Source organism: Canis aureus, chromosome 6 (assembly GCF_053574225.1).
Source record: "Canis aureus isolate CA01 chromosome 6, VMU_Caureus_v.1.0, whole genome shotgun sequence".
In the NCBI taxonomy this organism is placed as follows: domain Eukaryota; kingdom Metazoa; phylum Chordata; class Mammalia; order Carnivora; family Canidae; genus Canis; species Canis aureus.
Genome location: NC_135616.1, coordinates 26686064 through 26713965, shown reverse-complemented (window position 1 = coordinate 26713965; position 27902 = coordinate 26686064). Strand labels below are relative to the sequence as shown.

Genomic DNA, 27902 nt, shown 5'->3' with positions numbered 1-27902 from the left:
CCCCTTTCTGGATGCACCCTCATTCAGTAGAGCAAGGTGCCTGCCAGGAGGGAGTCCAGCATGGGCAGCACCCACACTGCTCATCTGCTCAGGTGGTGGGCCTGCTGGGGTTCCCACTGCCACCTGAACAGCAGACCATGTACGGTGAGAGCCGCCTGAGGAGGGGGCTCTGGTTCCTAAGAGTCAAGAAGCAAGGGGGCAAAGGGACCCTACACCCGGGGGTTGGTCTTAGAGGGCTATCCCCACCCCACACTACAGGGGACTATAGGGAAGAACAAGGGCGAGGCTGACTGGAAGATCCCCTCACCTGCTGCATCCCCTCTGCCTCTACTGAAAACACTCTGGCAAGGAGGAGAACCAGAAGGAGAATTCAGCTCAAGATTAGATATTCGAATGAAACAAATGAAGGTGGATAAAAAGTTATGAAACATGAGTCAAGGTGTTTTTGTTTTTGTTTTTTTAGATTTTATTCATGAGAGACACAGAAGAGGCAGAGACACAGATCGAGGGAGAGCCTGATGTGGGACTCAATCCCAGGACCTTGGGATCACAACCTAAGCCAAAGACAAAGGCTCAGCTGCTGAGCCACCCAGGTGCCCTTGGACCAAGGTGTTCTCAAGGGAACTGTTCTCAAATGTAGGAAACCCCCAAATGATGGCTGGGGGACAGAGATAGGAACAAAGCCATTTCAGGTTAAGACTTCTCAGTAGCCAGTTTCCATGCTGTTGGTTGAGTGGATTCCCAACCCCACCCCCAAAATGGGGGAAACAGAGATCCTGGATTCACAGGCACTTGAGGGAACAAATGCTCAACCACTTCTCTTCATATGCACTTTAGTTTGCTGTGAAACCCTTGGCTCAAACTGAGAGAATCAAACAGGCCTCCAGAGATAGTTTGGTCACTGGCGTGGGAGTTCCTTTGTAGCTAAGCCAGTGCCTCCCAAAGGACTGGGGCCCTTCTCTTCCTGGTGAGCCTTTGCTGAATAAACTTTATTCTTTTTATGACCAATGAGCATTGGGAGCATCTGCTGAGATATGAGGAAATTTAGAAGAGGGAGAAACAGAGGTAGGAAAGGTAGGTGAAGGCAAGATGACGTCCACGCATGTGGACCCAACCAAGAGTCCTGTACTGGGGCTGGAGGGAGATCACAAAGCCATGGGCTCCTAGCAGCTGGAACAGAGGGGACACCACTGCTCCTACAGCACCACAGAGTGAGCACACACCAGGTAGAGACTGGAGGGGAGTCCTAGTGTGGACCCTGGAGAGGAGGGCAGGAGTGATATGATGAGCATGCACTGGGGGTGGTGTTGGGTGGCTTTCTCAACACCCCTCTTACCTGAAAGATTAGACTGAACAGCTCAGTGTCTTCCCATCCCCCACATCAGTGAGCGCTGGGGAGGGGCCGCGTGTCCCAACCAGGCCATGAGCCGTGGTAGGTGTGCTGGGAAGGCGAGGTTCTACAAAACTTTTCTTGCCCCTGAGGAGAGATGGCCTTTCTCCCTCTGAATGTGGTCTCTAGACGTGGTGCCTAAAACTGCTACAGCCATCTTGGCCCTGGCTGGGGGATGAGGCTGGAGAGAAGAGAAGAGGAGAGGTGGGGCCAGACAACTTCCCTCTGAACTTCTCTTATGCCCTAGTTTTCAAGATCCTTGAAAGTGGGGTTGACATTACTTGGAGCTGGAAGCTTGGAGTCTCCCAATTAAGCCTGATTTATCGCTCCATTTTTAAGGTTTTATTTATTTTTCTCTTGCTGTGCTTTATTTTTTTTTTAGAAAAAGATTGTCCACCTCAAAAAAAAAAATTATGTGCATGCACAGAGGAGGGGGGAAGGGCAGAGGGATTGAGAGAGAGAGAGAGAGAGAGAGAATGAGAGAATCTTTTTTTTTTTAATTTTTATTTATTTATGATAGTCACAGAGAGAGAGAGAGGCAGAGACACAGGCAGAGGGAGAAGCAGGCTCCATGCACTGGGAGCCCAACGTGGGATTCGATCCCGGGTCTCCAGGATCGCGCCCTGGGCCAAAGGCAGGCGCCAAACCACTGCGCCACCCAGGGATCCCCAGAATGAGAGAATCTTAAGCAGGCTCCACGCCCAGCCTGATGCGGGAATCCATCTCACCACCCTGAGATCATGACCTGAACCCAAACCAAGAGTCAGGCAGGTAACAGACTGTGCCACCCAAGTGTCCCTCTCTTGCTGTGCTTTGTAATTGTATAAATATCTTGAATACGTTTCATTAAATTTATTCCTGGGCAGCCCGGGTGGCTCAGCGGTTTAATGCCGCCTTCAGCCCAGGGCATGATCCTGGGGACCCAGGATCGAGTCCAGAATCGGGCTCCCTGCATGGAGCCTGCTTCTCCCTCTGCCTGTGTCTCTGTCTCTCTCTCTCTCTCTCTCTCTCTCTCTCATGAATAAATAAATAAAATCTTAAAAAATAAAAAAATAAATTTATTCCTATTTATTGTGATTGCAAGTATCTATCACTTCTAGTGCTTTTTGTTTTTATAGATTTGAATGTCCATCTGCTACCATTTCCTTCAGTACAGAGAACTTTTCATAGAATTTCTTAGAGTTCAGGGCTATTGGTGACAGAGGCTCTCAGGTTTCATTTATATGAAATTTATTTTACTTGCAACTTCTTGTTTACTTGGTTATTTTTTCAAGTGTATAGCTCAATACTTCTTAGTATAGTCACAAAGATGTATCCCATGTCTACTACCTAATTCCAGAACATTTCTATAATCTCAAAAATAAACCTGTACCCATTTCCAGTCACTCCCCAACCCCTTTTCCCCAAAGCATTGTCGACAACCAATCTATTTTCTCTATGGATGACTTATCTGAATATTTCATATCTAGGATCATAAATGTATGTGTCCTTTTGAATCTGGCTTCTTTCATGTAGCATATTTTCAAGGCATATCTATTTTGTCACATGTATTAGTGCTTCATTTCTTTTATTTCTTAGGGCTTTATATTTTTAGGGCAGTTTTAGGTTCACAATGAAATCAAGACGGAGGTACAGAAATTTCCCATATACTTTATACCCTCTCATGGATGGCCTCTCCTGTTACCAGCATCACTCACCAGAATAGTGCATTTGTTACCAACAATGACTCAAAGTCCATAGTTTACCTAGGGTTCGCTCTTGGTGTTGTCCAAACGCTCTTGTTTGGACAAATGAATGATGACATATGCCCATCATTATAACACCAGAGTTTCCATTGCCCTAAAAATCCTCTGTGTGCTGCCTAGCTATCCCTTACCTCCACCCCCTACACCTGGCAACTGCTGATCTTGTTACTGTCTCCATAATTTTGCCTTTCCCGGAGTGTCATATAGTTGGAACCCTACAGCATGTGGCCACCTTAGATTGGCTTCTTTCACTTAGTAATATGCACTTAAGATCACTTCATAACTTTACATGGCTTAATAGCTTCTTTCTTTTCCTTCTTTTCCTTTTTGTTAGCTCATTTCTTTTTAGCACAGAAAAATATTCCATTGTCTGGATGTACCACAGTTTATGCATCCATTCACCTACTGAAGGACATCTTGGTTGCTTCCCAAGTTTAGGCAATTATGAAAAGGCTGCTATAAATATCCCTGTGTAGATTTTGTGTGGACATGTTTTCAGCTCCTTTGGGCCAGTACCAAGCAGTGTGAATAGTGGATCCTATGGTAAGAGTATATTTAATTTAAAAAAAAAAAAATCATCAAGCTGTCTTCCAAGTGACTGTACCATTTTGTATTCCTACCAGCAGCGTGTGAATTCCTGTTGCTCCATATCCTCACCAGCATCTGGTGCATTTCTTTTTTCTCCTTGTGTAAAAACAGTGACATGGGGATCCCTGGGTGGCGCAGCGGTTTGGCGCCTGCCTTTGGCCCAGGGCGCGATCCTGGAGACCCGGGATCGAATCCCACGTCAGGCTCCTGGTGCATGGAGCCCGCTTCTCCCTCTGCCTATGTCTCTGCCCCTCTCTCTCTCTCTCTGTATGACTATCATAAATAAAAAAAAAAAAGAAAAAAAAGTGACATGAAATTTGCCATTAAAAAAATATATTTTATTTATTCATGAGAGACACACAAAGGCAGAGACACAGGCAGAGAGAGAAGCAGGTTCCACACAGGGGGTCCGATGTGGGACTCGACCTCGGGTCTCCAGGATCAGGACTTGGGCTGAAGGTGGCGCTAAATTGCTGAGCCACCCAGGCTGCCCTGAAATTTACCATCTTAATTATTTTAACTGTACAGTATGGTCGTGTTAAATATATTTCCATTGCTGTGAAATGACCCCATCAAATAGTAAGTCCCTTCCCAGCCCCCATCCCAGCCCCTGGTAACCACCATTCTCCTTTCTATTTCAATGAATTTGACTTTAGCTACCTCATGTAAGTGGAAACCTGCAACATTTGTATTTTGTGACTGGCATGTTTCACTTAGCATAATGTCGTCAAGGTTCATCCATGTTGTAGCGTGTAACAGGATTGCCTTCCTTTTTAAGGGTGAATAATTCATTATATATATATGTATATATGTGTATGTATACACATACCACATTTTGTTTATCCATTCATCCATCAATGGACATTCGGGGTTTTTATCCCTCTTGGCTGTTGTGAATAATGCTGCAATGAACATGAGTGTGCAAATATCTCTTTGAGACCCTATTTTTAATGCTTTTGGATTTATACCCATAAATGGGATTGTTGGATCATATGGTGGTTCCACCTTTAATTTTTTTGGTGAACCTCCATACTGTTTTCAATAGTGGTTATATAACTTTACAACAGTGCACAGATTCCAACTTCTCCACATCCCTGAAAACACTTATTTTGTTTTTTAGATTGCCCATCCTAATGGGTATGAAGTGATATCTAATTGTGGCCTTGATTTGCATTTCCCTGATGACTAGTGATGTTGGACGTTTTTTCATATACTTGGCCATTTGTGTACCATCTTTGGAAAAATGTCTGTTGGGAGTCTTGTGACCTTTTTAAATCAAGTTATTTTTTTTTGTTGAGCTGTAGGATTTCTTTATGTATTCTGGATACAAAGCCCTTGTTAAATACATGATTTGCAAACCTGTTCTCCCATTCCATGGGTTGCCTTTCACGTTGTTGATTGTGACCTTTGCTGCGTAAGTTTCTAAGTTTGATGTAGTCCCATTTGTCTATTTCCTTTGTTGCTTTTGGTGTCAGAGAAGTCATTGCTAAGTCCAATGTCATGAAGCTGTTCCTATGTTTTCTTCAAGAGGTTTTATAGTTTTCTTTAAATTCCAGTATAGTTAACACACGGTGCAAAACTAGTATTGCTAGTTTCAGGTGTACGATTAGTGATTCAACACTCCCATACATCACCTAGTACTCTTCATGACAAGTGCACACCTTAATCCCCATCACCTATTTAACTCCTCTCCCCACCCGCCTCCCTTCTGGTAACCAGCAGTTCCCTATAGCTAAGGGTCAGTGTCTTGGTTTGTCTCTTTTTTTTCCTTCACTCATTTTCGTTTGTTTCTTAAATTCCACATATGAGTGAAATCATATTCTGACTTATTTCACTTAGCATTATACTTTCTAGCTCCATCCATGTTGTTGCATATAGGAAAATTTCATTCTTTTTATGGCTGAGCAATATTCCATTTTATGTATATATACCACATCTCCTTTATCCATTCATTAATTCATGGATGCTTGGGTGGCTTCCATAGTTTGACTAGTGTAAATAATGCTTCTATAAACATAGGGGTGCATGTATTCCTTTGAATTAATGTTTTTTGTTTGCTTGTTTAGAGAGGGAAAGAGATATGGGGGAGGGGCAGAGGGAGAGGGTAAGAGAGAACCTCAATCAGGCTTCCTGCCCAGCACAGTGACCAACATGAGGCCCAATCTCACAACCTTGAGATCATGACCTGAGCCAAAATCAAGAGTTGGATATTTAACCAACTGAGCCACCCAGGTGCCCCTGAATTAGTGTTTTTGTATTTTGGGGGTAAATACCCAGTAGTGCAATTGCTGGGTCATAGGTAATTCTATTTTTTAAGTTTTTAAAGAACTTCCATGTTTTCCACACTGGCTGTACCAGTTTTCATTCCTACCAACAGTGTAAGGGAGTTCCTTTTCTCCATCTCCTCACCAATACTTATTTCTTGTATTTTTTTTATTGCAGCCATTTTGACAGGTGTGTGGTGATATCTCATTGTAGTTTTGATTTTACATTTCCCTGATGAGCATTTTGTCAAATATTTACTGGCCACCTGTATACCTTCTTCGGGGAACTTTAAAGATTTATTTATTTGAGAAGGAGAGTGTGAGTGAGGGGTGTGGTAGATGGAGAGAATCTTCAAGCGGACTCCCTGCTGAGCAGAGAGCCTGACTTGGGGTTCAATCCCATAACCCACAAGACCATGACCTGAGCTGAAACCAAGAGTCAGGCACTCAACCAACTGAGTCACCCAGGTGCCCCCAGTTTTTCCAATACCATTTGTTGGAGTGATTTTTTCTTTCCCAAGTGAGTGATCTTGGCACACTTGTTGAAGATCATTTGATTGTATAAGCAAGAGATTATTTCTGAGCTCCCTATTCTATCCCACTGGTCTATTTGCCTATCTTTATGCAAGTACCACACTGTTTTGATTACATAGGTTTTCTTTTTAAAGATTTATTTTAGGGATGCCTGGGTGGCTCAGTAGTTGAGTGTCTGCCTTTGGCTCAGGGCATGATCCCGGGGCCCAGGATTGAGTCCCACATTGGGCTCCTACAGAGAGCCTGCTTCTCCCTCTGCCTGTGTCTCTGCCTCTTTCTCTATCTATCATAAATAAATAAAGGAAATCTTAAAAAAGTAAAGATTTATTTTAGAGAGAGAGAGAGGGATCCCTGGGTGGCGCATTGGTTTGGCGCCTCCCTTTGGCCCAGGGCGCGATCCTGGAGACCCGGGATCGAATCCCACGTCGGGCTCCCGGTGCATGGAGCCTGCTTCTCCCTCTGCCTGTGTCTCTGCCTCTCTCTCTCTCTCTCTCTCTCTCTCAGACTACCATAAATTAAAAAAATAAATTAAAAAAAAAAGAGAGAGAACACCTGAGTGGGGAGAAAGGCAGAGAAAGAGAACACCTTAGTGGGAAGAAAGGCAAAGGGAGAATCTCAAGCAGAAGCCTCACTGAGTGCAGAGACCAACTCAGGCCTTGATCTCATGACCCTGAGATTGTGACTTGAGCCAAAACCAAGAGGCAGATGCTCAACTGACTGAGCCACTCAGGCACCCTGATTACTATAGTTTTGTAATATGTTTTGAAACCAGGAAGTGTGAATCCTCCAACTTTGTTCTTTTTTTCAAAATTGTCCTGGCTATTCAGGGTTCCGTGAGATTCCATATGAATTTTAGGATGATTTTTTTGTGTTTCTGCAAAAAACGTCAATGGGATTTTTGTTTTTAAGATTTTATTTATTCATGAGAGACACAGAGAGGAAGGCAGAAACATAGGCAGAGGGAGAAGCAGGCTCCCTGCAGGGTGCCCAATGTGGGACTTGATTCCAGGACCCCAGGACCAGGACCCGAGCCAAAGGCAGACGCTCAACCACTGAGCCACCCAGGTGCCCTGCCATTGTGATTTTGATAGTGATTATATTGAACTTGTAGATTTCTCTGAGTAGTATGAACATCTTAATATTAAGTATTCCAATTCATGAACACAGTATGTCTATTTTTGTATAATTTCTCTCAGCAGCGTTTTATAGTTTTCAGTATAGAAGTCTTTCATGTCCTTAGTTTTATTCCTATGTATTTTGTTCTTTTTGCTGCTATTGTTATAAAGGGAATTGTTTTCTTAACTTCTTCAGATTGCTGATCATTAGTATGTAAAAATACTACTGTTTCTGTGTGTTGATTTCATATCCAGCAACTTTGCTGAATTTATTAGTTCTAACATTTTGTGTGTATGTATGGAATCTTTAGGACTTTCTATATATAAAATCATGTCATTTGCAAACAGAAAATTTTACTTCTTCCTTTCCTATTTGGATATCTTTCATTTCTTCTTGCCTAATTGTTCTGGCTAGGACTTCCAATATTGTGTTGAACAAAAGTGGCAAAAGCAGCCATCCTTGCCTTGGTTCTGAAGTTAGAGGAAAATCTCAATATTTCACTATTTAGAATGATGATAGCTGTGGGCTTTTCATATATGGTCTTTATTATGTTGAAGTAGTTTCTATTTAATTTTTAAAAATTTTAAAAATCGGGGATCCCTAGGTGGCGCAGCGGTTTAGCGCCTGCCTTTGGCCCAGGGCGTGATCCTGGAGAGCCGGGATCAGATCCCACATCAGGCTCCCGGTGCATGGAGCCTGCTTCTCCCTCTGCCTGAGTCTCTGCCTCTCTCTCTCTCTCTGTGTGTGACTATCATAAATAAATAAAAATTAAAAAAAAAAATTTTAAAAATCATGATAGTGTGTTGATTCTTGTCATATCCTTTCCTGTATCAACTGAGATGATCATGTGGGGTTTTTTTTCCCTTCATCTGTTAATGTGGTATATTACATTGAGTTTTTTATGTGGAACCAACCTTGCATTTCAGGAATAAATTCGACTTCATCTGTATAATTCTTTTAATTTGCTACTGAATTACATTTACTAGTATTTTTTTTAAATTTTTATTTATTTATGATAGTCACACACAGAGAGAGAGAGGCAGAGACATAGGCAGAGGGAAAAGCAGGCTCCATGCACCGGGAGCCCGACATGGGATTCGATCCCGGGTCTCCAGGATCGCGCCCTGGGCCAAAAGGCAGGTGCTAAACTGCTGCGCCACCCAGGGATCCCTTTACTAGTATTTTTGTTAAGGATTTTTGCATCAATATTAGGGATATTAGTCTACAGTTTTCTTGTAATATCTTCATCTGGCTTTGGTATCAGGTTAATTCTGGTCTCACAGAGCTTAGAAGTGTACCTTCATCTTAAATTTTTGGGGAGATTTTCAGGAGAATTAGTGTTAAATCTTTAAACATTTGGTAGAATTCTCTGGTAAAGCCATCTGGTTTTGGGCTTTCTTTGTTGGGAGATTTTAACTGATTCAATCTTCTTACTCATTACTAGTTTGTTCAGATTATCTATTACCTCATGATTCACTCTTGGGAGGTTACTGTATCTAGGAATTTATCCATTTCTTCTAGGTTATTCAATTTGTTGGTGTACATTGCTCATAGTATTTTCTGTAATGCCTCTTATTTCTGTGGCATTGGTTGTAATTCCCCCTACTTCATTTATTATTTCAGTTATTTGAGTCTTCTTTTTTGAGAATTAATCTTGACAAGAGCATGTCATTTATGTTGTTCTTTTTTTAAAATCTTAGTTTCATTGATTTTTAAAATTTGTTTTTTCTATTCTCTAAGTTTATCTCTGCACTGATCTTTGTTATTTCCTTCCTTCTATCTTTGGGTTTAATTTGTTCTTCCTTTGCTATTTTCTTGAAGTATTAATTTAGGTTGAGATTTTCTGCTGTTTTATAGTGTTCATTTACAGTGATACACTTCGCTATTAGCACTACTTTTACTGCATCCTATGTTTTGGTATGTTGAGTTTTACTTTTCATTTGTCTTAAGGTATCCTCTTTTTGTTTTTTGTTTTTTTGGTAACTTATTTGATCCCCTGATTGTTTAAGAATGTATTGTTTAATTTCCACATATTTATGGCTCTTCTCCTTTTGTGCTATTCTAGTTTCATTCCATTGTGATATTGGAGCACAAAATTGTCTGGTGATTCTATGCATTATTGGAAGTACATAATTGAAGTCTTTTTTAAAATATAATTGAAGTTTTTAACCAGTATTGTATTGCTATTTCTCCCTCCTATTCTTTTTTTAAAATTCCAGAATAATTAATATACAGGGTTTTATTAGTTTCAGGTGTACAATATAGTGATTCAACAATTCTATACATTACTCATTGGCATCACAAGTGTACTCCTAATCACCTTCACATATTTCACCCATTCCCTCCACTCACCTCCCCTCTGGCAACCACCAGTTTGTTCTGTACATTTAAGAGTCTGTTTTCTTCTTTGTCTTGTTTTGGTTCATTTGTTTTGTTTTTTAAATTCACATATGAATGAAAGCATATGGTATTTGTCTTTGACTGACTTATTACACTTAGCATATGCCTTCTAGATCCATCCATGTTGCTGCAAATGGCAAGATTTCATTCTTTTTTATGGCTTAGTAATATTCCATTGTATGTATATATGAATGTATGTGTGTGTGTATACATATACATACAGCACATCTTTATACATTCACCTATTGATGGACACTTGGGCTGCTTCTGTATCTTGGCTATTGTAAATAATGCTGCAATAAATATAGGGGTGTATATATCTTTTCAAGTTAGTGTTCTCGGGATGCCTGAGTGCCTCAGCAGTTGAGTGTCTGTCTTTGGCTCAGGGTGTGATCCTGGAGTCCCAGGATTGAGTCCCATATCGGGCGCCCTGTGTGGAGCCTGCTTCTCCCTCTGCCTATGTCTCTGCCTCTCTCTCTCTGTCTCTCATGAATAAATAAATAAAATCTTTAAAAAAAACTAGCGTTCTCATAGTCTTTGGGTAAGTACTCAGTAGTGAAATTAGTGGATCATATGGTAATTCTGTTTTCAATTTTTTGAGGAGCCTCCATAGTGCTTTCCACAGTGGCTGTACCAGTTTGCATTCCTACCAGCAGTGTGAGAGGATTCCTATTTCTCCACATCTTCGTGAACACTTGTTATTTCTTGTGTTTTTCATTTTAGCTATACTGATAGATGTGAGGTGATATCTCATTATGGTTTTGATTTGCATTTCCCTGATGATGAGTGATGTTGGACATCGTTTCATGTCTGTTGAACATCCATATGTCTTTATTGGAGAAATTTCTGTTCATATCTCCTGCCCATTTTTTATTTTTTTTATTTTTTTTTATTTTTTTGGTGTTGAGTTGTATAAATTCTTTATATATTTTGGATACTAACCCCTTATCAGATATATCCTTTGCAAATTTTCTCCCATTCAGTAGGTTTTGTTTTGCTGTTTCCTTTTTTTTTTTTTTTGAAGATTATTGATTTATTTATTCATGAGTGACAAAGAGGGTGGGTGGGGGGAGAGAGGGGCAGAGACACAGGCAGAGGGAGAAGCAGGCTCCACTCTATGCAGGGAGCCCGACGTGGGACTCCATCCGGGGACTCCAGGATCATGCCCTGGGCTGAAGGCGGCGCTAAACTGCTGAGCTACCCGGGCTGCCCTGTTTTGCTGTTTCCTACACTGTACAAAATCTTTTTATTTTCACGTAGTCCCTGTAGTTTATTTTTATTGTTTCCCTTGCCTCAGGAGACGTATCTAGAAAAATGGTGCTATTGCTGATGTCGGAGTAATTTCTGCCTGTGCCCTTTTCTAGGATTTGTATGGTTTGTCTGTGTTCTCTTCTAGGACTTTCATGGTTTCAGGTCTCACATTTAGGTCTTCGGTAAATTTTGAGTTTATTTTTGTGTATGGTGTAAGAACGTGGTCCAGTTTCATTCTTTTGCATGGAGCTGTCCAGTTTCCCCGACACCATTTGTGGAAGAGACTATCTTTTTCCCATTGCGTATTCTTGCCTCTTTTGTCATAGATTAATTGACCACATATTTGTGGGTTTATTTCTGGGCTGTCTAATCTGTTCCATTTATCTATGTGACTATTTTTGTGCCAGTACCATACTCTTTTCATCACTGTAGCTTTGTAGTATATCTTTTTCTCTTTTAGTTTCTGGGGTAGGATTTAGTGATTTAGTGATTCATCCACTGCTAATTACATCAAGTGCCCTCCTTAATGCCCACCACCCATTCTCCCCACCCATCTCCCCTCCAGCAACCTTTGTTTCCTAAACTTAAGAATCTCTTATGGTTTCTCTCCCTCTTTGTTTTCATCTTATTTTTCTTTCCTTTCCCCTATCTTCATCTATTTTGTTTCTTAAATTCCAATATGAGTGAAATCATATGGTTTATCTTTCTCTGACTTATTTTGCTTAGCATAATACCATCTAGTTCCATTCATATCATTTCAAATGGCAAAATTTCATGCTCTTTGATGGCTGAGTAATATTCCACTGTGTGTGTATATATAATATTTATATAATATTTAATATAGTATATTTGATATGTATGTTTCATAATATTTCATATTATATAATCATTTGTATTTCTGTGATATTGGTAATTTCAACCGCTTTCTTTCTGATTTTATGTGAGTCCTCTCTTTCTCTCTCTTGTTTGGAAGGATGAGTCTGGCTAATGGCTTATCAATTTTGTTGATCTTTTCAAAAAAGCATCTCCTGATTTCATTGATCTGTTTTATTGTTTTTTTTAATTTCATTTATTTCTGCTCTAATCTTTGTTATTTCTTTCCAGTGAGTTTTGGATTTTTTTTTTCCCTAGCTCCTTTAGGTGTAAGGTTAGCTTGTTTGAGATTTTCTTCTTGAGGTGTACAATCTATCCTGTTAGAACAGCTTTTGCTATATCCCAAAGATTTTGGACCATTGTGTTTTCATTTTCACTTTTCTTTATGTATTTTAAAAATTTTCTCTTTGATTTCTTGGTTTACCCATTCATTGTTTAGTAGCATGTTATTTAATCTCCATATGTTTGTGTTCATTCCAGATTTTTGCTTGAGATGGATTTCTAGGGATGCCTGGGTGGCTCAGTGGTTGAGCGTCTCCCTTTGGCTCAGGTCATGATCCTGGGGTCCTGGGATTGAGTCCTGCATCAGGCTCCTTGCATCAGGCTCCTGCTTCTCCCTCTGCCTATGTCTCTGCCTCTCTCTGTGTGTCTCTCATGAATAAATAAAATCTTAAAATTTTATTTCTAGTTTCATAATATTGTGGTCAGAAAAGATGCATGATATGACTTCAGTATTTTTTAATTTGTTGAGACTTGTTTTGTGGCCTAACATGATCTATTCTGGAGAAGGTTACATATGCTCTTGGAAAAAAAATGCATATTTTGCTGTTTTTGAATGGAATCTTCTGAAGATATCTGTTAGATTCATCTGGTCCAATGTGTCACTCAAAGCCAGTTTCCTTGTTGATTTTCTGTTTGGATGATCTACCCATTAATGTAACTGAGGTATTAAAGTCCCCTACTATTATTATTTTACTCTTTATTTCTTCCTTTATGTTTGTTAATAGGTGATTTATGTGTTTGGGTTCATGTTAAGTGCATGAATATTTATAATTGTTATATCTTCTTGTTGAATTGTTTTATGATCATGCAGGTTCCTTCTTTGTCTCTTGTTACAGTCTTTGTTTTAAAGTCTATTTTGTCTGCTATAACTATTGCCACCCTGGCCTTCTTTTTACTTCCACTTGCATTGTAAAGGTTTTTCCATCCCTTCACTTTCAATCTGCATGTGCCTTTAGGTCTGAAATGTGTTTCTTGTCCATTGCATATAGATGGGTCTTGCTTTTCTATCTGTTCAATTACCCAATGTCTTTGACTGTTGTGTTTAGTCGATTTACATTTAAAGTAATTGATGGATATGTATTTATTTCCATTTTGTTACTTGTCTTACAGTTTTTATACTTCTTCTCTGTCCCTTCCTTGTCTTGCCTTCTTTTATGGTTTAATGGTTTTCTTTAGTGATATGTTTGGATTCTTTTCTCTTTACTTTTTGCTTGTCTATTACTAATTTTTGGATTGTGGTTACCATTAGGTTTATATATAACATCTTATGCATACAGCAGTCTATATTAAGCTGATGGTTGCTTAAATTTGAGCCCATTCTAAAAATAATAAATTTTTATTCTCCTGCTACCCCCACATTTCTGGTATATGGTGTCATACTTTACATCCTTGTATTTTGTGAATCCCTTGACTGATTTCTATGTTATACTTGATTTTACTGTTTTTGTGATTTAACCTCTACTGGTTTTATAAGTGATCAATCTACTACTTTTACTATGTTTATATGTACCTGTGAAATTTTTCCTTGCTTACTTTTCTTACTCCTACCTATAGTCTTTCCTTTCTACCCAATCTCTTTAACACTTCTTGTAAGGCTGGTTAGTAGTGATGAATTATCTAAATTTTGTTTGGGAAATTCTTTATCACTCCTTCTATTCTGAATGACAGACTTCCAAGACAGAGTATTTTTGGTTGCAGGTTTTTTCGTTGAATATATTATGCCACTCCCTCTGGACTGCAAAGTTTCTGCTGAAACATTGGCTTGTAGCCTTATGGGGTTTCCTTTGTGTGTAACTGGTTTCTTTTCTCTTGCTACTTTTAGAATTCTCTCTTTATCATTACTTTTTGCCATTTTAATTGCTGTGTGTCTTGGTGTGGACTTTTTGTGGGGGCTCTTTCTGCCTCCTGGATCCGGATTTCTGTTTCCTTCCCAAGATTCATAAAGTTTTCAGCTATTATTTCTTCAAATAAATTTTCTGTCCCCCACTTCATTTTCTTCTCCTTCTTGGATTCTTTTTTTTTTTTTTTTTTTTCCTTCTTGGATTCTTATAATGCAAATATTATCACACTTGATGTATCACTGAGTTCCCTAAGTCTATTTTCATTTCAAGCTTGATTGTGTTTCATTGCTCTGTTTTCCAGGTCACTGATCCATTCTTCTGATTTCTCTAGTCTATTTATTCCATCTAGTCTATGTTCGATTTTGGTTATTGACTTCTTCATCTCTGATTCGTTCCGTTTTGTTTTAAGTCTCATTGTTGAGGGTCTTACTAAGATCCGGCAGTCTTTTCTCAAGTCCAGTATCTTATTACTTTAAATTCTCTATCAGGCATATTGCATATTGCCATTTCATTTAGCTCTCTTGTGATTTTGTCCAGGGAGCTGGACGTGGGACTCGATCCCCGGTCCCCAGGATCAGGCCCTGGGCTGAAGGCGGTGCTAAACCGCTAAGCCACCCTGCTGCCCAATCTTGGAAGTTCTTAATCTCTCCTTCATTTTTGAAGGATAATATTACCAGATAGTGTTCTTGGTTGGATTTTTCCCCTCTCAGCCTTTGAAAATATCACCCCACTTCTTGCTTTCAAAGTTTCTGCTGAGAAATATGCTGATAATATTTTTTTAATTTTTAAATATTTTATTTATTCATGAGAGACGCACAGAGAGAGGATGAGACACAGGCAGAGACAGAAGCAGGCTTCATGCAGGGAGCCAGATGTGGGACTTGATCCCGGGACTCCAGGATCACGCTCTGGGCTGAAGGCAGGTACTCAACCTCTGAGCCACCCAGGCATCCCAAAATCTGCTGATAATCTTATAGAAGTTCCTTTGTATATGACAAATTGCTTTTCTCTTGCTGCTTTCGAGGTTATTTTTTTTAAGTGTTATTTATTTATGAGAGACACACAGAGAGAGGCAGAGACATAGGCAGAGAGAGAAGCAGCCTGCCTGCATGGAACACGATGTGGAACTCGATCCCAGGACCCTGGGATCATAACCTGAGCAGAAGGCAGAAGGTCGACCACTGAGCCACCCAGGAGTCCCTCAAGTTTATATCTTTGTCTTTGAATTTAGACAATTTTCTTATAATGTGTCTTGGTATGGTTCTCTTTAAATTTATTCTAGTTGGAGTTCTTTTGAACTTCTGGAATCTGTATTCCTATTTCTTTCCTCAAATTTAGGAAGTTTTTCATTATAATTCTCCCAAACAAATTCTCTGCCCCTTGTTCTATTTTTTCTCTTTCTGGGATCCTGTAATGTGAATATTGGTCCATCCAACAGTTCCCTTAATTCCTTAGGCTCTCCTTACTTTTCTTCATCCTTTTTTCTTTTTGCTCTTTGACTTGATATTTTCAAACAACCCATTTACAAGTTTGCTTACCTGATCAAGTGCTGTTGAATTCCTCTCCTGAATCTTTTAGTTCAGTAAAGCTGCAGAATTTATTTGCTCTTTTAAATAATAAGTTTGATACAAGATAGCATGATGCTTCTGGCTTTGTTGTTCTTCTCAAAATTTCTTTAGCTATTCAGGGTCTTTTTGTGGTTCCATACAAATTTTAGGATTCTATTCTGAGAAAAATGGCTTTGGAAGTTACATTGACTATTTTCAATGCCTTGGAGAGTATAGGTATTTTAACAGTATTCTTCCAGTCCATGAGCATGGAATATCTTTCCACTTATGTGTATCTTCAATTTTTTCATTCATGTCTCATAGTTTTCAGTACACAAGTCCTTCATGTCCTTGTTCAAATTTATTCCTAGGTATTTTTTCTTGTTCCTGATCTTAGAGGAAAAGCTTTTTGCTTTTCACCATGGAGTATGGTTTTAGCCTTTTGTTGTAGTATGTTCCTGCTGTATCCACTTTGTTGAGATTTTGATATGATTTTTATCATAAATAGATGTTGAACAGTGTCAGATGCTTTCTCTGCATCTATTGAGATATTATATGTTTTTTATCCTTCATTTTGTTAATTTGGTATGTTACATTGATTTATTTGTAGATGCTGAGCCATCCTTGCATCACTGGGATAAATCCCACTTGATCATGGTGTGATCTTCCATTCTTCTTCAAAGTTCAGTGAGCATCTTTTTTTTTAAAGATAGATTTATTTATTTATTTATTTATTTATTTATTTATTTATTTATTTATTTATTCATGATAGACATAGAGGCAGAGACACAGGAGGAGGGAGACACAGGCTCCATGCTGGGAGCCCGATGCGGGACTTGATCCCAGGACTCAGGATCACGCCCTCGGCCAAAGGCAGGCGCCAAACCGCTGAGCCACCCAGGGATCCCCAGTGAGAATCTTTTTGACCATGACTTTGGACTTTCTATCAGGTAGATTGTTATATTCATTTCATTTAGTTCTTTCTCTGAAATTTTGTCTTGTTCTTTGTTTGGAACATATTCCTGTCTCTTCATTTTGTTTGACTCTCTGTTGGTTTCTGTGAATTAAGTGGAACAGCCGCTTCTCTTAGTTTTGGGGGATTGGCTTTGTGCAGGAGATGAAACTTATCATTCAACCCTGCTTTTGCTATTGGTTGTCTGTCAAACCTTGTGATTGTCCAAGAAGCCTATTTTATTTTTAATAGCTCCCAGTATTCAAAGGTCTACTAAGATTTATTGTGTCCCAGATGGGAGTATATCAGTCATCATTCAGATTTAGGCTGACTGGAAGCCTGACCTCTTAGCAGTAGCTTTTAAAGAATGCAAATATATACAATCCTGTGACTGCACACATAATCCCCATTGGCTACCAGAGCCAGGCTATTAGCAGATGTCCCACAAAAATCAGGGCTTCAGATGAGTGCATAAGCTCCTTTCTGGGAGATAACAAGTGTAGTGATGTAGAGGGAGAACTCAAAGGGGTATCTCCTAGTCTGCATTCCCTATCACCTATGTATATCCTAAATGTACACCAAAGCAAAAGTCTGCCCCTCAAGTCTAAGCCCCAAAGAAAAGCATATAGACCTTACAGACAGACCCAGGTGTGTTTCAATCTGCTGTCTATGTAGTGCCCTCAGGATGGTAGCTTGCCAAGAACAGTCTCTCTAATTGTTATAGCCCTTTGGGACCCAGAACACAAGCTCCCTTGACCACCAGCTAGGCAATCAAGGGGCATTCCATGATTGGCAGCTGCAAAAACCAGGACATCAGACATGAAAACTGGGGTACCAAATGGATGTAGAAGCTCCCCTCTGGGGGATACTGATGTTCTGGAGTGCAGCAGGTGGGGAGCATGAAGATGGTACCTATTGTCTAAAGCAAGGCAGAGGGGAAGTGCAAAGATGGCATCCACTTGAAAAAAAGATGATGCACACCAGCTTTAACAAGGCAGAGAGGGAGTTAGAAGATGGTATACACCAGTTTCGTTTCACAGAGAGTATCCTAGCAGGCCCCTGCTCCTCAGACTGATGCTTTAAATTTAGCAGAGAGCATTTCACATCAAGTCTTGGTACCTTTCAAAGAGCTGCTTCTGTTCTAGGCTATGGGGCAAGTGAATCCACATGCAATATTTTAGGACCCACTTCCCAGTTCGCCACAGCCCCATGGGTCTCATGGGCATGATCTCCATTGGTTTCCAAAGGTAGATGTTTTAGGGCTGTATTTCAGGTGCCTTAAAAATTGGGGTTCCCAATGTGGGATACAAATCCTTTGTTTTACAGGGAGAAGCTTAGTTCCATGTTCCCTCCTACTTGTGGATCACAATGCCAGGCATGGTGTTTATGGCAGGATTGTGTCTCAGTCTTTTCTACCCTCTTCAGTGTGTGTATGTGTGTGTGTGTGTGTTTCCTCATTGGCCTGATGTGAAGGTGATTCTCTACTAGTTTTTAGGATTTTGTCAGAAGAAATTGTTACATATGGAGCCATAGATTTGGTATGTCTAAGACAGATGTTAATTCAGGATCTTCTACATTGCTATCTTGAACCATATTCTGAAAGCTTTAGTTTTGATACAGTTCTATTTATATATTTGCTTTCTAACTTTGTTGTTGCGTTTGGTTTTATATCTAAGAGATTATTGCCCAGTGATAATGTCATAAAGATTATGGGTATTTTTTCTTCTAGGAGTGTTACAGTTTTAGCTCTTACATTTAGATCTTTGATACATTGAGTTAATTTTTACATATGGTGTGATGTAGGGGATCTAACTTCTTTAATATGTAGGTATTCAGTTGCCCTACAACCATTTTATTGGTATTGTTAAATTTTCTTTTCTTTTTTTTTTTTTTTTTAAAGATTTTATTTATTTATTCATGGGAGACCCAGAGGGAGAGAGGCAGAGACACAGGCAGAGGGAGAAGCAGGCTCCATGCACCGGGAGCCCGACATGGGATTCGATCCTGGGTCTCCAGGATCCTGGGATCCAGGATCGCACCCTGGGCCAAAGGCAGGCGCCAAACCACTGCGCTACCCAGGGATCCCGTTATTAAATTTTCTTTGCACCCTTGTTGAATATCTATTTGAGGATAAGTGTAGGAGTTATTTCTGGATTCTTAATTCTATTCCATTGATCTATATGTCTATCCTTATTCCAATGCCACACTGTTTTGATTGTGCAGCTTTGACTACAAAGACTGGAAATTGAAATTTTGAGTAATCCAACTTTTTTCTTCTTTTTCAAGATGGTTCTGGCTGTTCTGGGCACTTTGAATTTCCATATGAATTTTAGGATCATCTTGTCAATATCTGCAAAAAAGGCATTTGGGATTTTGAAAGGAATTGCATGGAAACTGTAACTCAGTTTGAGAAATAGTACCATCTTAATATTCTTTTGATTTGTGAACATATGGTTTTTAAGATCTCTTTCTTCCAGTGACATGTTTTTCAATGTCTTGTACTTTTTTGTTAAATTTATTGCTAAATATCTTTTTTGACACAATTATAAACTTATTTTTGAATTATTTATTGCTAGTGTATAGAAATATACCTGATTTTTCTATGTTGATATTGTATCCTACAACTTTGAATTCATCTATTAGTTCTAGTAATTTTTAATGGACTCCTTAGGATTTTTAAATTTATGAAATGATGTCATCTGCAAATAGAGGTAGTTTCATTTCTTCTTTTTCAATGTGGTTGCTTTTTCTTGCCTCAAAATTGCCCTGGCCAAAACCTTTAGTACAGTGCTGAATATACATAGCAAGACTGGACATTATTGCTGTGTTCCTGAGCTTAGGGGAAAATTATCTGGTTTTTCACCGTTAAATATTGTAGCATGGATTTTTCATAGAGGCCCTTTATTAAACTGAGTTTCTTTGAACTTTATTCCCAGTTTGTTGAATATTTTTATCATGAAAGTGTGCTAGATTTTGTCAAATGGCTTTACTGTATCTATTGAAATGATCATGTGGTTTTTGTTCTTTATTCAAATAATGTGTATAACATGGGTTTTCATATGTTGAACCAACCTTGCATTCCTAGATAAGTGCAACTTTATCATGGTTTGTAATTATTTTAATATACTGCTGATTTGGTTTACTAGTGTTTTGTTAAAGATTCTTGCATCTGTAATAATCAGGCATATTAAGCTTTAGTTTTTTTCTTGTGATCTCTTTTTCTGGCTTTGGTAACAGTGTAATGCTGGCACCATAGAATGAATTGAGGTGTTCCTCTTGTTTTTTGAAAGAGTAAAGGATTGGTGTTAATTCTTTAAATGGTTAGCAGATGCACTGGTTTGGATAGTGTTTCCCCAAAATTCTGCTTAAACAACGGAACTTTATTGTTGAATGTTAGAGGCTGAAAGTCCAAAAATCAAGGTTTTGGCAGGGTAGATTGCTTCTAAGAGCTGAGAATCTGATAATCTGTTCTCTGCCTCTCTCCTAGCTTCTGGTTGCCTCAGGTATTCTTTGGCATGTAGATGTTGTTCTACCCATGTTTTTTCATCATTCTTCTGTGTCCAAATTTCCCTTTTATAAGGACATCAGCCACATACCCATATTATAAGGGTAATCCCTTATAATTTCCTGGTAACTTGATTGCTTCTATAAAGACCCTATTTCTAAATAAGGTCACATCCTGGGGTACTCAGGGTTAGGGCTTTAACATATCTTTCTTATGATATGTAACATAATCCAACCCATAACACTGTGATAACAGTGTCTGCAGATGTAGTTAAGAGGGGTTCATACTGAATTAGGTAAGTCCCTAAGTCCAATATAACTGGTGACCTTATAAAAGGAGAGAGACACAGAAAGTATGTAGTGTGTAGACAAAGGCAGAATTTGGAGTGATATATCTGCAAGGCAAAGATTGCCAGTAATTACAGAAGTGAAGAGGGGAGGCATGAAAAATATTCTCCCTCAGAGCTCCATTCTCTATATTCTCTCCTCTTGGATCTCAAATGAATGTATTTTATCCTCAAGGCTGTTTCTCCCTCCCTTAGTCTTTTTCTCCATCTGTGGTTCAGTTTGGAAATTCTTTATTGACTTGTAGTCAAGTTCACAGATCATTTTTGACATTGTGTCACATTCAATTGATTAAAAATTTTTTTTTTAATTTTAGGACTTTTTTCTTTTTTCCAGTTTCTAGGTATCTTCTGAAATTTTCTACCTTTTGATTATATCCTTTTTTTTTCTGTATCTTAAAAAGAAAACCACTTATATTGATGAACTTATCTGCTAATTCCATCATCTAAGTCATCAGAGTCTGCTTTTTGTTGACTATTAAAAAAAAAAAAAAAGGCTACTTTCTTGTTTCATTACTTTTTCATTCCATACTGGACAACTTGACATTGTGATTGATGCACCAAAGGGTTCTGTATTATGTTATCTTCCTCTGAAGACTATTGAATTTTATCCAAGAAAGCAGATTATTGGCAGACCAACCTGATGTTGCAGAGGCTTGGTTTTATACTTTGTTAGGTCTGGTCTTTCTCCACTTTGTCCTTGGCCCTAGGAATAGCCCCAAATCCTTAAGAAATGGTCTTTATTCCCACATGTGGCCTTGGGTTTCAGTATATAGGCATACTTTGTTTTATTGCATATCATTGTGATTTCATTTTTTGTGGGTGTATAGGGGCCTAGATTAATGTGTTTTTTTTCCTCCAAAAGGCATTGTATTCTAATAGTTTCCAGTAAGTGCCATAAATCTAGATTCACTTTATTTTCTTCACCTGCAAACTTCATAACTGTGGTTTTAAACTCTTGATCTATTTAAAAGCAGGCCTTGGGATGCCTGGATGCCTTGGTCAGTGGAGTGTGCAATACTTGATCTCAGGGTTGTGAGTTCAAGCCCCACATTGTGTGTAGAGATTAGCTAAAAATAAAATCTTAAAACAGAAGCAGGTCTTATGATCACAGTGGTAGCATCATCCTATCATCCTATCACCATTTGTTATCTAGCAAAAGGCAGACTCAGATTACCCTTTGGTTTTCCTTTACAAGGTGGGAGACTTCTTTATGTACCCTTTTACTTGTAGGGGTAATTCTGAATTTTCCAATTGTATGTAGGGATCTTCAGTTCAATTCCCAAACTTTGTTCAGGTCCAGGGCCTAGGAGCTATCATTCCCCAAACTCTGGTTATTCTCTTTTGTTCTTAGGAGAGGAAGGGCTTCTCTAAGTTGCTTCTGTGGCTCATTTATGTATACTTAAACTTTTTCCTTGGACCTTATGGATTTTTCTATATTTTATGAGTTCAGTCTCTCACTTAATAGTATGTTTATTGCAAATTAAGCCACAAAAAAACCCTGATGTCAGCAGGTGAGTCTTATTTTCCCCATCTTTTATGGAGGTATAATTTACATCTGATAAAATGCATATATCCTAAGTATATAACTCAGTAAAACCTTAAATTATATGCACGTTGCCATTATCTAAATCAACTTATAGACTATTTCCATGATTCCAGAAAGTTTTCTCATGCCACTTCCAAGTCTATACTCACCCAAAGGTAAGCACCTTAGGTTTGTTTTGCCTGTTCTTGAGTTTCATCTAAATGTAGTATGTCTAGCATACTTCATTATTTTTATATATATTTGTATTGTTCTATCAGCAATCCATTTTTTAAAATTGTAGACTAGTATTTCAGTAACTATTATTTGATGATCTATTATCTTGTTGATGGATATTTGCTGTTTCCAAGGCTGGGGGTTATCTTAAAACTGCTTTGAATATTCTTGTATGCATTGTAATGTGGGCAATATCCTTATTTCTTTTGGTTTTATCGTTTTATCTCTAGAAGTGGAATCAGAGAGTAGGCATAGATTTACATTTATAAGAAACTGGCAAGCTATTTCCCCAAGGTGATTATACTAACTTAACAATTCTGCCAGTTGCTGTCACCATTTGGGCGGGTGTGCAACAGCACGTCCTGGTGATTTCATTCTGCCTTCCCTGATGGCTGACATTGAACATCCTTTTCTAGGCTAATTGTGCATCTGGATAGGTTCTGTAAAGTGTGTATTAAAGTCACTCACTTTTATATCATGTTGCTTTTGTAGTAGCTATTTCAAATGTTTTCCTGCATATGAGTCCTGTCAGTTATGTGTACTGCAACTATTTTGTCCTTGGCTACAGCAGTTTTTCACTTTAGTATCTGATGAGAAGAGTGTAATTTTGGTGAAATCAGGTGATTTTTTTCTTTTATAAAGTTTGCATCCTACGATATCTTTGGGTATCCCAAAGATATCCCAAGTCATGAAGATATTTTCCTTGGTTAAGATTTGTTTTGCTCATCACATTTAGGTCCTGTGCTCCATATTGAATACATTGTGCACTTTGTGAAAGCATCAACAGTCAGAAACTTTCCCTATGAAATGTCTTGTGTTTTTGTTGAAAAGCCAATGGTCATATATATGTATGGGTCTCCTTCTGGACTCTCTATCTTTGATCTATTGGTCCTAATTCTAATACTACACTCACCATTACTATAATTAATTTTAAAGCAAGTCATGAATTTTTTTTTTTTTTTTTTGCAAGTCATGAAATTGAGTAATGTATAGTCTTCCAACCTCCTCCTCACCCTTCCTTTGACATTAATCTTGGCAGTTCTGGATCTGTCGGATTTCCATATATATCGGCAAATTTATACAAGAATGGCTCATAGGATTTTTATTTCACTGAAATTGGACTTCTAGAAATCAATTTGTGGGGAATACTTGTCTTGACATTATGCAGCCTTTCAATTCATGAATATATTTATTGCAGCATTCTGTAGTGTCAAACATTTTGTAGTCTTCAGGGTAGAAGTCTTAACATATCTCTTAACATTCTATGTACTGACTTATTTGATGCAATTACAGATAAGATTTTAAAATTTAATTTTTAATTGTTGCTAGTATTCAAACAATATGACTCTCACCTCATTTCCTGCAAAACTATTAGTTCTGGTAGATCAAATTCTTATTAAACTTCAGAAGTCAAAGAATGGGAGAAATGTTATATAATTGAATATATCTAATTCTCCAGAATAAAAAAATGATTCATTCTTTGTATGTCTCTGCTCAAAGCTACCACCTCAGAAACCCTACCTCCTGTTTTTCTTTCTCCCTTATAAAACATGTAACTCTGGAGTTCAGTTTGCTCTTGGTGTACACCTCTTGAAAGATGGGGAGAGCACCATACCCTTACAGAACTTCTGTGTTTCGGCTAAACATAAAATAGAGAAATGAGAACATGGCCTACCTGCTGGCTTTCAATGGCAGAATGGTGAACAAAGTACTATTTTTTCAGAATGCCAATTATAACAGAAAGATGTTACAATGGATTGGGATTGGAGTAAAATGAATACATTTGGGAGATTCAGATTATCCTTGTCACATTTATGAATTCTTCACTGGTCCAATAATATCTTCATCCTTAGCTTTCTTCTTGATTCATTCTTTTCTTTCCAATTTGACTTACAGTGATTAGCATATTGCCTGATCTACAAATGGCTATAAGGAATAGGGATCCGTTTTTAACTTCAAATAAAACGAATATAAGGCACAACTATTCAGGAATATTTTATATTTTCAAAGTATTTAGGAATTCTTTAATTAGAAAAATAAAGGCAATGGGATTATCTATCAGGTTCTAAAAGTACCCATGAATTAAATCACTCATATCCCCCTCTTAAAAAAAAAAACAAAACAAAACCTTAAATCACATTGCTATTAAGCTTTCTTACAATAAGAAATAAGACCAAGCTATACTAGAGTACAAAAACCTGAAATTCTGAGCATGAAAATAATTTATTAGACATCTGGTTTATTCAAACATTAGGCCTACTGAAGACAGAATTAACAGAGCTCATGGAGGGGGGGGAGGGGACCCATCCAGCACCTGCTTCACTGCAAATTTCCTGGGGACAAAAATTACGCATTCTGTACTACAGTCTCACCCTAGAGCATCCACATGTGCTTGATATTAACAAGAAATTTTCTGTACACTCAACTTTGCAAGTAGCATTAGTGATACAATGTTCAGAAACATTCTTAGGCACAAGAAATAGCACTGCCTGCAGTGAGTCTTTGATAATCAAAGAAAAAAAAGTCACTAAATATAATCTTACAAATAAGAAGGAAAATACACACACTTTTGCCAATGGACTGCTTTACATATCAGGAAAAATGTCAGATTTTCTATGAAATTAAAACCTTAATTGTTATATTCAACTTTTAATTCTGAAGTTATTCTGTGGTATTAAAAATCAGAAAAAGAAAACATTTAACTTAAATGGAATTTAGAGAGAAATGCAGGACTAATATGGAATAGTAGCTGCACTTCTTTGGTTAACTCATTTAAAAAATGTCAAACATTTTCAGTCAAATTTTATTTTTAAATGCAGGAAATCACCATTACAATTCAAGAACCTAATCTAAATATGCACTTGACAATAAAGCACATCTGAGTGTGGAGTGAAAAAAGTTTTCCAAAAAACCATCAAATGTATCCTCTCTAAATACCCAAATAATCACTTCTGCAGGCCTTTTGTTGAGTGGAATCATAAAGAACTGAAGATTTATTGCTGTGAAAATAAATCTGTAGTACAGTAGTATGAATCTTGGGTATTAAGCATAATCAGCTGAATCAAGTTAAGAAGTTCAAAATCTATTAAGAAATTTGTGTGTGTGAAAGTCTATAAGCCAGTTGACCCAAGAGCAACTGAGACATCTTACGTGTTCAGTGAGCCCAGACATTATTTTAAATCTTCATTCTTTGAAGGCAATTAAAAATTACAATTCCAACAGCCCATAAAACCAAATAAAAAAATTGAAAGCAATTAAAAACTACGTTCAAAGAGCCATTTTTTTTTCAGCTCAATTTCAGCACCCCAAGGAAAAAAAAAAAAAGCATCCATGACTATCACAGATGAAAATGAATGTCATTGGAATCAGTTATTTTTTTTCCCCACTGAGGTATAAAATCTATATAGAAATTTGATACTATACTATAACAAATTGTACTTCTCATAGTTCTGTTTTAATTTCCTTTTAAACCCTGTTTAATATAGTTTCTTCTTAAATTGTAAAAATGTTGTTTTCATGATTCTGAAACTGGTTCCAGTTCTTTTTCACTTATTTTTATATCAATATTTAATATACTGGTTACCAGTTCTAATCAGAAAAAAATCTTGGAAATCTCTTCATTATGACAGCACATTCAGCAGAAGTTACTGATGTGCAAGCAAACCGTAGAAGGTGCAGCTCTTCGGAAAGCACATTTTGTTGATTGCTTCATGGTCTGAATATTCTTTACAATGATTCTTGATGAAAGACTCTTTCGATCTTGTAAACATCAGTGTGCACAGTCTTGCTACTATGTAGTTTCACGTCCTTGGACAAGAAGGCTGGTTCACAGCTAGTGAAAAGCGAGAGGAGTCTAAGTTTTAATGGCTGATAAACCTTACATCCCCGCAGGAGGAAAGCACTTTTCCTTTTTTGCTACTTAAGAATGTGGCAGAAATGTATGCTGAGGTAGCCCAGTCAATCCTTTTTTTTTTTTTTCTTTCTTTCTTTTTTTTTTTTGTAAATTTGGTCTCAGAATATTTCTGGAAGGGTGACATTTCGAAGAAGCCACTGCTGGGACCGGCTTCCATTGCAGTCTCTTATGCTGGGCACCTGGCTATCCTCCTCTGTGGCTTTATCCAGGCACTGATTACTGTTCACATGCTGCAGGGTTAATTTCTGAAAGTTGACAGAAAAGAAATCTTAACATGAACATGAAAAATAAAACATCAACCATCAAACATCTCAACCATCATTTTTGGTGACTACTGAAGTGTCTACATGAGGCTGCTAGAAGAGCTATATGGGAGGGAGAAAGGCACTGGGGTACTGTGGGTTATACTTGAAGTAAGATGACCAAAATGCTAAGTCCCAATTCTGCCCAAGCTCTGTAACACTGAGAAATTTCACTTTTTGTGCTTGAGCTTCCTAAAAAGATCAGATTAGAGGTTCCTAATTTAGGATCCTCAACCTATTTTCAAAAAGCTATTTCAAAATTGCTTCATTTCCCTGTGATAGGGCTGTTCAAATTAATTCTGTGGTTCTAAGAAACTCATGTCCTTCTGAAGACTCAAAACTTAAGAGATCAGAAGATTGGTAAAGCAGCCCATAATAAAAGGCTGGGAGATATAGTTATATAACTTTCTATGTACTTGGTTGCACTCCAGACTTGATGCACTGATTTTTAGAGTTTTTTCAAAAAGTCAGGACAGAGAAGTGTCACCAGAGTGATTAGTGTAGGTCAGTTTGTGTGTCTGTTACTGCATGCTGGTCTCCAAAGCAGCCATGTAGGAATGTAAGTTAAGCATTATCCTGTAAATGAGGACAACTATAAGGAAATGTGAAATGTCTACTAACACACATGTATCTGACTCTTACTCATCCCTCTATTTTAATGTAATTATTTTATCTGGAACACACCATTTTCAAGGGGACTGTTGTCACTCAGAAGAGGACCCAGTTAGCACTGACTAGTTTCCATCAGAAAAAGCTTGATGAAGGCAACTGGATTAATAGGTGACAGCTAATTGTAACCTCTGAAGGAGAGGATAAAAGCTGTCACCATCATTGAATAAAATCTACGTGTCAACTAGAAAAGATAATTTGCTGGCCCTTGCCCTTAAAATACAGATTTTGGCCCAGCTGCATCTAGAAATTATTTTAGAAAGGACAGCTACGAGTGTCCTGGTGTCATAAATTGCATGCAATAAAGAATATAAATAAGACTTAAAATTTTAAGAATACAAACAGAATCAAAGCTAGTATCATACTGTGCAAAGAGTCCTGGATCTAGGGTTCCAGGTCTGTCTGAGACATGGTTATATCACATGACTGGCCCCATGACCTTGGATAAGTTCCATGTCTCTACACGTATAAAAGGCCCTGCATTCTACTTCTGGGGTTCCTTTGGAACCTATGATTTTAGGTTTATAAATTACTGACATAAAGGGGCACCTGTCTGGCTCAGTCAGGAGAGCATGTGACTCTTGTCCTCAGGGTTGTGAGTTTGAGCCCCATGTTGGATGGAGAG

At 38.2% G+C, this 27902-nt stretch overlaps 1 protein-coding gene and 1 long non-coding RNA gene across 4 annotated transcripts in view; one reads left to right on the top strand and one right to left on the bottom strand.

The window, feature by feature from the left end:
* Positions 1–27902, top strand: part of LOC144315639 (uncharacterized) — a 76876-nt gene that overhangs the window by 13549 nt on the left and 35425 nt on the right. The window lies entirely within an intron of this gene.
* The window catches only part of GALNT1 (polypeptide N-acetylgalactosaminyltransferase 1), a 78031-nt gene continuing 74726 nt past the window's right edge, over positions 24598–27902 (bottom strand). For both annotated transcript variants that reach the window (XM_077900490.1, XM_077900491.1), the window contains one exon: positions 24598–26551. In XM_077900490.1, the coding sequence (XP_077756616.1) occupies positions 26405–26551 (147 nt within the window). In that variant the 3' untranslated portion in view covers positions 24598–26404. The remainder of the gene's footprint in view (positions 26552–27902) is intronic.